We start from the raw sequence: 12,240 nt of genomic DNA on the forward strand, positions 1-12,240 counted from the left end.
AGTGCCTGGCCCATGGTCGGCACTCAATAACTATTTGCTGAGTAAATCAATGTCCAAGCTGATCTCCATTTTCCTCCAATCCCTACATTCATTCACTCACTCATTCAACAAACACTGATTATGGTCACATCTAGGGGATACAACAGGGCCTCTGTCTCTGAGAACCATACAGACCTACTGGACTAAAAAGTTCCAACTTCAGTGCAGTGTAGAAACCCAGGTGCAGGTCTGCCCAGTTGCTATGGGAACCAGGAAGAGAAGCATCTAACACTGACCAGGTCAGGCCAAGGGAGGCTCCTAAAGCAGGTGAGTGACAGGGTCACCTCTGGAGGGCTAGAGACTCCTCCGTGGTGAAGAGAGCAGTCTGGAGGGAGCACAGGCGGCCAGTTAAGAGGCTAGAGCGCTGTGCAGGCAGAAGACAATGTGGCCTGGTCTAGGATGGTGGTAAGGGACATGCAGGAAAAGGGATGGAAGCATCCAGAAGGATGAATGCCAGGGACACACGGCAGAGGTCATGCTCTGATTTCTGACTGGAGCCACAGAGTGCACAGTGGTGCCATCTGCGAGGATGGGGCTGCTGGGAAACAAGTGGCTGGCTCGTGGGAGAGTCAAGGTCAGTTTGGAAAACATTGCATTTGGGGGCTGAGGAGTCGCAGGAGGGCTGGCTGGAGGAGAGGCGGCAAACCGAGGGTAACTGTAAGCGGTGGCGCTGCATCCGCTCACCCCTGTCTAGGCTGAGGAAGGAGAGGCCTGGAATAACCGTGAGGACCGCCTAAGTCATGGCTGGGAAAGAGCTGCAAGAGAGGCAGAGTGAGGCCTCTGAGGTGGGAGAAAGCCAGGGAGGGTGGTTCATGGAAGCCACGGGAAGGAAGCTTCTAGAAGGAAGATAAGAGAGTCGATTTGACAGCTCTGCGAATGGCAGGAGAGGAAGGACAACAGCTAGAGCAGTGGTTCTCCCTGAGGGGTGATTCTGTCCCCCAGGGGACACTTGGCAATGTCTGGGGTCATTTTCTGGTTTTCACAACTCGGAAGGTGCCATTGGCATCTAGTGGGTGGAGGCCAGGGGTGTTGCTGCTCCATCCTACAACACACAGGACACGCCCCGCCAAAGATTAGCCAGCCCCAAATGTCAACAGTGCTCCAGTGGAGAAACCCTGAGCTAGAGGAAGTCGGGAATCTCAGCAAGGATTCTTTACAGAGACTGGAGCACGTCTGAACGCTGGCGGGGCCATCTCGGAGAGACCCAGAGAAGTGGGTACTTGCATAGCTTGAGGTTCCTAGGACGCCAAGAAGGGAAGGGATCCAGGACAGAGGTGGAGATGGCTGTTATTTCCCTGTGAAGTAGCAGGCGGTCATCAGCTGAGAGCGAAGGGGGCCTGAGGGAGAAAAGGCACAGAAAAGGTTGTTGTGGGGCCGGGGAGAGCCCGGGCTGCGAGCTGAGCTTGGCTGGGGAGCTGACGCGACGGGACACCTGCCAGGATGTGCGACCCTCTCTGGGGAGGGCAGCCTGAGCTCGGCCAAGAGACAGCCGTTGGACGAACGCATCCACAATCCAGGGTCCACCAGGGCAGTGGACTAAAGGACAAAGGGGCGGTGAAACATAAGGCTGTGGTCCCAGGACCAGCCAGCGAAGCTTCTAGACACTGGTGGCAGGAGGGAAAAAGAGAGAAGGCAGTAAGCTTGTCACAAAACTACATTCACTAAATTTAAGAACTGCTAGCAAGATGCCGAGCTGAAATGTGAGGCCAGGCCCACCTACTCCACAACTCCTGGTGCGCCACGCTTATCCTGCCCGAAGATAAGAAAAAGTTTGTTTCTGAACTGAAATAATTTCCAAATGACACTTTTGTTGCTTTTACAGGTTCTCAAAACCAGTTGTCTCCCGGCCAATCTCCCCAATCCAGGTGTTCCTGTCAACAGAGCTCACATTCCTCTGACAATCACAACAAGTGAACAGACAAAGACTCGGGTACCGTGACAATGCCTGCGAACCCAGACTGCAATGCTCAGGAAGATGGAGGGTGCTGAAAATTCCCTTCCGCCAGAACGTAAAAGGACAAAGGCAAGACTTGTTAGCAGCACCGGAGAATTTCAAAACCTCTCTGAACAAGGCCTCTCTTATTCAGGATAGTCTCCCAGAACAGGAGAGAGAGAGTGGCTTCGAAAACATTCTAACGCTGCTCAATTTTGTGTATGATTGCAAGTCCCTCTTTAGAAGACGTTTATGAAATCAGCCTCTCAGAATTGGAAGGGTCCCTAAAAGACTTCTGAGTTCAAAGCCACCCTCAGATGAACGAATCCCTGTACAGCCTCCACAGCGGTCGTCCCGGGACAGGCACCTTCACGCGGCTGGCAAAGGCCAAGGCGACAAGCAGGACAACGGGTACATGGGGTTCAATATATTACTCTACTTTTATGCCAATTTGAATCGAATAAGATATTATTGTATTTCCAAACTAAAAATCATTTTTTACTCTTAAATGATTTTTCAGGGTAGGGAGTCACAGACCCACAGCCCAGGGTGGCAGCCAGAGCCCTCCCAGGGGGACTGTCCTTTCCTCAGCGCACCAGGGCAGACAGGAGGAGGGGCGGCAGACGATCTGGCCTTCCCATGTTTCCCTCCAGAGTCCTGGAAGCATGGCTCTCAGGACAGGGCCGCTCTGTGCGGAGGGCCTTACTGGGTACTGGGCCTCTGCAAACCCCTATGAGGCAGGCAGCACCAGGATGTAGGAGCCACCAGCCCACTTTATGGATGGGGACACTGAGGCTTGGAGGTCACACTTCGAGGGAGTGGGAGAGCGGGGCTTGGAGCTGGCCTGCCAACCCCACAGCCCGCCTGCTGACCCGCTCCCCGCCCCGCCGAGTCCAAGCGTGCTGCGTTTCACATGTTCAAGGTCACGGCCTGAGCATAGTCAGCTCGGCTCAAAGCTAAGGAGCGGTTGCCGATGGGGACCCAGCGCTCTGCGGTGAGCCTGGGGAGACAGACAGGGACGGGCCTGCCTGGGCTTGCCCCGGGCGGGGCACTGGCCAGAGTCCCTTCCACGCGTGGGGCCAGGCCAGGCCAGGCTGTCCTTCTTTGGTCCCTTCCAGCTCTCAGAGCCGTCCCCGTTTCTGGCATCTCCTCACTTTCCCTCCTCTCCCACCGTCTTCCTCTGTATGTGCCCTCGGTCTTACAGTGAATTTTCCCTCTTTTGGGAACCTATGTCCACTCCTACACCAAGCCGGTGGCAGAATAGAGCTTGAGATAAAAGTGAAACTCCACAGCCATCACCTCCAGGCTGCGGCCCTTCTGCCCCGAGGGACACTGCGGTCACAGGCCGAGAGGACAGAGCCTCGCAGACGGCCACGGGAGCCCCTTGACCCACATGGCCGGTGTCTTTACCTGCCACTTTGTCCCGAATAAGCTTTGCAGATTCAACTTCCCCAATACTGCTGAAGAGACTTCGTAACTCATCCTGGGTCATGTTCTGAGGGAGGTAGTTGACAATTAAATTCGTTCTCCCGATGTCATCCCTGCAGTCTTCGGCCATGTGGTCTTCATAACCATTAGACATCGTATTTTTAAAAAATCTGCGGAGGAAGAGAAAAGCAGGTACATTCCAGATGTTCACACTGCAGCCTATTAAGGCAAGACGAACGGCTGCCTTAGCATTTAGACGGTTCTCTTTCCAACACTACCAGTTCAACTTACGTCCACACGAGAACCTGCATGTGGAGGCTGCAAGCAGCTTTACTCGGAGATGCCCCAGCCTGGAAGCAACCAAGATGCCCTTCAGTGGGCGACTGGAGAAACAGTCTCCCCTCGTCTGGTCCATCCACACAATGGAGTGTTATTCAGTGATAAAAAGAAATGAGCTATGAGGCCACACAGACAGGAAGGCATCTTAAACGCACGACACTAAGTGAAAGAGAATAGCTTGAAAGGCTACACACGGTATGATCCCAATTATACGACATTGTGGAAAAGGCAAAAACTATAGAGACAGCACAAAGGTCAGTGGCTGCCAGAGGCTGGTGGAGGAAGGAAGAAGAGCTGGAGCACAGAGGATTTTTAGGGCAGTGAAACTGGTCTGTGTGATGCTATGTTAGTGGATCCACGTCGTTATACACTGTACGTTACCCATTACACATCACCCAACCCACAGAGGTATCAACACACAGAGTGAGGCCTAAAGCAAACTGTGGGCTTTAGCTAAGGTCCATCAATACTAGCTCACTGATTACAACAAAACACCACACTCATGCCACCCCATGAAGAATAGGAGAAACTTCGTGTTGGGGGAAAAGGCCTACGGCACACTTTCCTCCCCACTTTTCTGTAAACCCAAAACTGCTCTAAAAAATAAAGTCTAGGGCCTGGACCTGTGGCCTAGTGGTTAAGTTTGGCACGCTCCACTTTGGTGACCTGGGTTCCGTTCCCAGGCGTGGACCTACACCACCTCTCTGTGGGCATGCTGTGGTGGTGACCCACATACAAAATAGAGGAAGACTGGCCCAGATGTTAGCTCAGGGCGAATCTTCCTCACCAAAAAAAATAAATAAATAATGTCTCTCAAAAACAAAACAACTCTAAGTTCAACCATTCCCACTGACTAGAGGGCTTCGAAGAAACCTGCAGACAATTTCAGCAGCAGAATTCAAACTCCTGTAAAAAGTGTGGGTCCTCTCTCTCTCTCTTGTACACAGAAATTTCTGACTCTTTCTCTCGTCTCCCCTTCTGTTACCAATGCAGCTGGACACTGAGGAGCCTGTGGTGTGTGCCTGAGCACCTCAACCAACCAGACCCCGTCTGTCCCAGAGCAGGCAGGCAACGGACCTTTGCACCCCATGTCCCAAAGGCCATAGCGACTGAACTGGGAGGGAGGTGAAGCTCTCTCTACCAGCTGGAGGAAGCTGGTCTCTAAAGTTTGCAGCTTTGGAATGCCTGCAGGCGCCTGCAGAAGTCTGCACTTGAGTGACCAGCGTCAGACAACACCGATGGCTTCACAGCAGTCCAGATCAGTGCAGCCGAGAGCACCGCCTGTGCTTCTGAAGGCACAACTCACAGTGGGTTTGCTCACACGCACAGCCGTGCGGCCGCCTCTTCTCAAATGGCCCCTGCCCCGGCCTCTAAATCCACCGGTGCTCACCCCTGTGGGGCTGAACGATATCGCTGAGGAAAAGGCCCTGCTGCCCATCGGCCCAGAGGTCTCAGGGCCAGCCCACTCCTTGCTCGGGATGCCGGCTGCCCAGCTCTTCTCTCATGCTTGAAAACCCAGTGCCCACTGTCAGGAGCAGTCAGCCTCCTGTAAAAAGCCAGCAGTTACATAAAAACCCGAACACATCTCCTGCCCAGCGAACCCCCCCAAGCCCCGAACCGCCACGGAGAGGGGAACTAGGTATGGTTGATCATTGCCTGCTGGAAACGCTTCAGGCCTCCTCTGCCGTTCTACTCTCTAACTTGTTTGGGACCGTACGCAACGTGCAAAATTAGTCTCATCTCCTAGCATTTCCCAAACTTTTTGGGAAACGTTCCATGCGCCCTGCTCTTTATAAAATAGGCTATGGCGTCAAAAGCCATAAAAGAAAGATTAGAAAGTTAGACTTCACAAGATTAAAAGCTTCTGTTGGCAAAAGGCCGCATAAAGAGATAAGCAGCAGACGAGTAGAAAACACTTGCTCCCTGTTATATTATTTAGATCGAAGCTTCTGCCCGCTGGGGGATACTGGGCAGTGACTGGACACATTTTTGCTTATCACAACCGGGGGTGGTGGTGTGCCACTGGCATCTGGTGGGTGGAGGCCAGGGATGCTGTCGAACATTCCACAAGACACAGGACAACCCCCACGACCAAGAATTATCCAGCCCAAAACGTCAGCACTGGGAGGCTGAGAAAACTTGATTTAGGGCATCTGCAAATTAATAAGAGAAAAATGACATCTCACTAACAGAGAAGCAGACAAGGGATATGAGCTGTAATTAATAGATGCCGGCAATTCAAATGGCTAAGAAACCATGAAAAGAAGCTCAACTTCACGAACAATGAGGACAATGTGAAATAAAAAGAGACGCCACTCCCTGCCTGTCAGAGGGAATACAATCCAGGACGGATAAACTCCAGGGTGAGGGGTAAGAGAGAAACAAGCCCTGTACACCAGATCCGAGGGTGACAGGGTACCACCTTTTAGGAGAACTTGGCAGTGGCTACCAACATTTGTTGGTGGTGTTAGTAGCTTAAAATGACAAATGATCATCATTTCTCACAGCTCTATGGGTCGGCTGAGTGGCTCTTCCGGTCTAGGCTGGCTTTGCTGAATCCAGAGATTGGCAGGTGGCTATCTAGGCTGGGGCAGGACGGTCTATGACGGTCTTATTCACAGGCCTGTGACTGGCAGGCTGGGTGGCCGGGGACCCTCAGCTGAGGGAGGACAGGCCACCACGTGGCCTTTCATCCTCTAGAAGCTTGTCCCGGGTTTCTTCACACCGTGGTTCAGGGTTCCAAAGAGCAGAAAGAGAAGGCAAGGCCCAATGCTTAGCAGCTACTAACATCTTTAACGTGAATGCTCCCCTCTCGCTCAGTGCTGTAGGAATCTGTTCTGCAGAAACCATCACACATGTGTAGGGGAAGGTGTGAGAGGAACACACGACCCCACGGCTGGTAAAATAACGCCCTGGGTCGAATCGAAATCTGCACTGGGGGGATGGTTAAATACACACCAACGTTCAGGAGCGAGCACGGGACCACCAGCATTACAGGGTTTAAGGATGAGAAACTCTTGAGTCTGTTAAGCTGTCTGTAGCCGTGAGACCTTCCAATAGATCATTATCTCAAAAACCAACCAACCAACCAACCAACCAAAACATCTGCTGACGCCTGAACCAAAGCGCAAAGGTTAAGTCTGAGGAACTAAACGCACACTGAGGTTTGCTCGAAAGGCAATTTGGACATTTCCCTCCTGCCTCCCTCTTTTTTCTTGATCCCTCCCTCTCTTCACCCTGCTTCTGAGTTAGGCATCTACTCTTCTGCCTTCTCCCCTCGCCTGCTGTCACGGATGATGAACTGGGCAATAATTACCCAACCCTCATTATCCAGAGTGGGGTGTCCTGCCTGGTAACAAGTTAACTTTCTAAGACAAGGGTCAGCGAAGCATGGCCTGTGGTCAAATTCGGCCCCCTGCCTGTTTTTTTTTTTTTAAATCAACAAAAAGGTTTATTTTAGCGTGAATGACCTTACATTGTGACATGAGCACCGTTTACATTTTATGATATTGCTTACACAAACAAAGACTCAAGTCTACATGACGATAAATACTCTACGGTGGCTTTCTGCTGTCACTGCCCAGGGGTTCCTCACTAATAACTGGTGGGAACCCCAAGCAGTGGGCCCAGAGATGGTGACGGCTTGGACCTGGTGGGCCTAGCTCGCTCTGGTCCTGCCTAGCTCTGCTGCTCCGTTCCATCCTCCACACATTCCTATCCCTACACTTGGGATTGCATGTTTTCTTTTTTTTATTGCGGTCATAATAGTTTACAGCATTGTAAAATTTCAGTTGTACATTATTATTTGTCAGTCATCATATGTATGTGCCCCTTCACCCCTTGTGCCCACCCCCCAACCCCATCCTCTCTGGTAACCACCAATCTGTTCTCTTTGTCTGCGTGTTTGTTTATCTTCCACATGTGAGTGAAATCACGCAGTGTTTGTCTTTCTCTGTCTGGCTTATCTCACTTAACATAATAGCCTCAAGGTCCATCCATGTTGTTGCAAATGGGACGATTTCGTCTTTTTTATGGCTGAGTCGTATTCCGCTGTGTATATATAAACATATATGTAAGTACACACCACATCTTCTTCATCCAATCATCAGATAATGGGCACTTGGGTTGCTTCCACGTCTTGGCTGTTGTGAACAGTGCTGCAATGAACGTGGGGGTACATAAGTCTCTTTGAATTGTTGATTTCAAGTCCTTTGGATAAATACCCAGTAGTGGGATGGCTGGGTCATATAGTATTTCTATTTTTAGTTTTTTGAGAAATCTTCATACTGTTTTCTAGAGTAGCCGCACCAGTTGGCATTCCCACCAGCAGTGGATGAGGGTTCCCTTTTCTCTGCAACCTCTCCAACATTTGTTGTTTTTTGTCTTGGTGATTATAGCCATTCTAACACGTGTATAGGCGATATCTTAGTGTAGTTTTGATTTGCATTTCCCTGATGATTAGTGATGTTGAATGTCTTTTCATGCCATCTGTATATCTTCTTTGGAAAAATGTCTGTTCATATCCTCCGTCCATTTTTTGATTGGGTTGTTTTTTTGTTGTTCAGTTGTGTGAGTTCTTCTCCTGCCTGTTTTATAAATAAAGTTTTATTGGCACACAGCTACTCTCATTTGTTTATGTGTATTTGTGGCGGCTTTTGCACTACAGTGACAGAGTCGAGTGGCTGTGACAGAGACCATATGGCCCACAAAGATGAAAACATTTACCATCTGGCTCTTCACAGAAACAGTGTGCCGACCTCTGTTCTAAAATGTAAAAATAGAAAATTTCTAGGAGAAAATCTTTGTGACGCTGGGTGAGGCAAAGATTTCTTAGATACCAACCATTTAGAAGAAAGTGATAAACTGGATACCGTCAAAATTTAAAACTTCTGCTCTACGAAACACACTGCTAGGAAAATTACAATCCACAGACCTGAAGAAAATATTTGCAAATCCCATATGTGAAAGAGGACTTGTATCCAGAACATATCTTTAAAAACTCTCGAAAACTTAATAAGAAAACAAACAACCCAATTTAAAAAATGAAGACTGAAACAGACACTGTCCCAAAGAAGACATACGGATGGCAAATAAACACATAAAAAGACGCTGAACGTCACTGGTTATTAGGGAAATGCAAATTAAAAGCACGCTGAGATACCACCACCATTTAGAATACCTAAAATGAAATAAAATGAAAGCAAACAACAACAAAACAGACAATACCAAGGTCTGGTGAGGCTGTGGAGAAACCAGAACTTTCACGCATTGCTGGTGGATTCTAAGAGTGTTAGAGCAGTTTTGGAAAACAGATTGGCAGTTTCTTACAGTTAAATACACACCTACCACACAACCCAGAAATCCTACTTCTGCTCTTCACACAAGAGAAATGAAAACCTGTGTTGACAGAAAAACCTATGCACAAATGTAGCAGCTTTATTCCAAACCGCGCCAAAAGTGGAACCACTCAAATGTCTCCCAGCTGTTGGTGGATAAACTATGGTATACCACACAGCGGAATACTACTCAGCAGTCAAAAGGGATTACTACTGGTCACTCAACTTGTGTGAATGTCAAATACACTTTGCTGAGGGAAAGACACCAGACGCGAAGGCTACACACTGCATGATTCCATTCTGGAAAAGGCAAAACCACAGGGACAGATCAGCGGTTCCCGGGGCAGGGAGAGGGGGAAGGGCTGACACACAGTGGGAGCACCACAGAATATTTTTGTTTCTTGGGTGATGAAATTTTCCCACGTCTTGATCGTGGTGGTAGACACGTGACTCTGCATTTGCCAAAACTCACAGGAGTCTACACCAAAAAGAGTGAATTAAAAAATATGTTTAAAAGGACTTAGAAAGTGAACCTTTTGCATTGCAGCCCCATTCCACAGCACGCTGGCTCCTCCTGACACACCCAGTCGAGGCAGGGAAGGCCTCCGTGGGCCCAGTTCTTGGGCAACTTGGCAACAACGGGAAAACCAAAACCCCAAGAGCACAGTTTCTCGGTACTTTGGGGCCACTCCATCCTGTTCTCTGGGTCCCTTCCCCTGACATTTTCCAAACCAGCTTCTGTCGCCACAAGTTCCGACCACAACTGGGCCTTCATCCCCACCCAACAATCAATGACTCCCAAGCCGTGGCCACTTCTGGCCGTCTCGGGGCTCCCGGGTCCTGTCTCCTCTCCCTGAACGCGTCTCTCCACGTGGAAGTCCTGCAGACTCCTCGGGGTCAACACGTTCAGCCCCACCAAGCCAGCTTCCCCTTCTGGCTCTCCGTCAGTGGTATCACCATCCAGAGGTGACATTATGTTGCTCAGGATCAGTCTTCACATTGTGAATAAGTGGCAGGGCCAGGCCTCAAGCTGTCACTACAGAACAGTCTCCCAAGGACGAAACACAAGGCCCTTCTCGAGGGGACCCGCGCCTGCTCCCCACCCCTGACTCCCACTCCTCTGACTTCTTCCCAGCGTGCCACACACCTTCGTATTTCAGTGTCCTTGTTACGGCTGCTCCCTTTGCTGCCCTGTCCATCACCTCCCCCCTTACCTTTACAGAGTCCCCCAGGACAACAGGCTGCTCTAGTCCCAGGCCCCCGTACACCATTGGTGTAAACCTTTACTACGACACGAATCACTCACACTCGGAATTATTTGCTTTTCTCCCACATCACTGGGGAAAGCTTTGAGGGCCAAGGTTACATCACTGTCACCCAACAGTCCCCAGGCAAACCCAGGGTACCTGGCACACTGCAGGTGTGTCCCTCAGGCACACACAGCAGGAGAGGGGGACAGACGCTGGGTCTTAGGCTCACCCGGGAATCGTGTGTACCGGCTACCTTCTTCGACGTTAAAGCAGGGCAGATGGAACTGGACTGACGGTTATTAACATATTCAGTCTCTCACTCCTTTAGGATCATCCATCCCATCGCATCCCATCCCACAGAGTCAGTCAACTGCAAAAAGGAAAGCTGGTTTAGCACAGCACTTCCTGTCGGCTTGGAAACGCTTCCCGTAACTGGACTCACCATGGAGAAGTCCTGTTTGGGTATCTCTGAGGGTCTGCAGCCCTGTCGCACCATTTCAAACAATCCTGGCAGTTACTGTTTTATTTAGACAATCCTGGGTGACTCTGGCGATGCTGTTCATGTCAGTGGTACAGTCCTGTGCCACGGAACGACAGACCACATATATGATGGTGGTCCCGAAAGATTAGTCCCATACAGCCTAGGTGGGCGGTATACCTATCTATACCATGTAGGTTTGTGTAAATATACTTTATGATGTTTGCACAACAGAAAAACTGCCTAACGACACACGTCTCAGGATGTGTCCCTGTTGTTAAATGACGCATAGCGGTATAGCCACTACATAGAGAGGGAGAGAGATGTACATAAATGACATGAAGATACACAGAGCTGGTATTTGCCTAAGGCAGCGAGACTGGTTTCCATTAGGCACCATGAGAAGCTGTCGCATCTGAGAGTCACAGAGGACACTATCTAAACTACTTGGGCCAGTGCAAAACTAGAACAGTCAAATATATCCTCAGGCTTAGCCCTGACACTTCACACACCAGATGATGGCGCCTGGACTCAATTATTGCTCAGGTCCTTTCCGGATAGAAAATTCTGAGTTCTTCAAGGTAATAGTCTTCGGAATGGAAGGTCACCCAGGAAATGCTCTGGTGCCAGAAAAAAGCCGAACACACCAGCTGACCCAATTACAGCGTCGCCGAGAGGCGAGCGCCCAGGCGGACAGCGCACCCGTTCCCCACTCGCCCCTTCCCACAGCCCATGGAGGGGAACGCTGCCGGCTGGGGCGGGCCCAGCCCCGTCCTGGCAGTTCCAGACCCCGGCTGAGCAGTCCGGGGGAGAGGCAGAGCAGGTGCCACCCGGCATCTGGCCCAGCCGAACCGCTCAGGGGCCGAGGGGACCTGATCAGCTCCACGGCCCTGTTAAGAGCCCCGGCTTCTTCCTGGCTGGTCAAGGCCACGGCAGGGCTCTCTCAGAACTACATGGCAACCTGGCATGGCAGGAGACACCCAGGGGCTTTGCGGTCTGACAGATCTGAGCTCCTGCACGAGCCCTACTGCTGACCGGCTGAGCTCGTGTGGGTAAGGCACGTCCTTTCCCGGAGCTACAGGTTCCAGGTCTGCAAACTGGGGATGTGCAGCCTGCTTTGCAGCACCCACCTCACCACCCGCCTCCAGGCCCACTAAGGAACACTCCGGCCCTGTTCCCCTGCGACCCTGGAAAAGATCCACACCTTCAATGCCATTTCTAAAGGGCCTGGATCTCATGGAAGCCACGGGGTGGTTAGAGCAGCCAGGGCTCACACCACAGCACCCCACGGGAGGACCACGGGAGGTCTCATTCGCAGTTCCCTGCTCCACCCCACACCAGTGGCACCCTTCACCTTGGACCAATCAGCTGGCATCTTGATATGTTCGCTGGAGATTTGAACCCGATTCAAATCTTGTCCCCTTACTCCTACTTTGT

The 12,240-nt window shown here is 50.8% G+C and overlaps 2 protein-coding genes across 7 annotated transcripts in view; both read right to left on the minus strand.

Moving 5' to 3' along the window:
* CTXN1 (cortexin 1) overlaps positions 1-12,240 on the minus strand; it is a 101,292-nt gene that overhangs the window by 61,889 nt on the left and 27,163 nt on the right. The window lies entirely within an intron of this gene.
* The window catches only part of ELAVL1 (ELAV like RNA binding protein 1), a 34,973-nt gene that overhangs the window by 18,158 nt on the left and 4,575 nt on the right, over positions 1-12,240 (minus strand). For 3 of the 6 annotated variants that reach the window (XM_044753241.2, XM_044753243.2, XM_044753245.2), the window contains exon 2: positions 3,383-3,570. In XM_044753241.2, coding sequence (XP_044609176.1) covers positions 3,383-3,554 — 172 coding nt within the window. In that variant the 5' untranslated portion in view covers positions 3,555-3,570. Of the gene's footprint in view, positions 1-3,382; positions 3,571-10,554; positions 10,696-10,767; positions 10,904-12,240 lie in introns of all 6 variants that reach the window. The other 3 variants (XM_070491882.1, XM_070491883.1, XM_070491881.1) reach the window with 2 other exon arrangements.

The sequence above is a fragment of the Equus asinus genome, chromosome 20 (assembly GCF_041296235.1).
Source record: "Equus asinus isolate D_3611 breed Donkey chromosome 20, EquAss-T2T_v2, whole genome shotgun sequence".
NCBI classification, from domain to species: domain Eukaryota; kingdom Metazoa; phylum Chordata; class Mammalia; order Perissodactyla; family Equidae; genus Equus; species Equus asinus.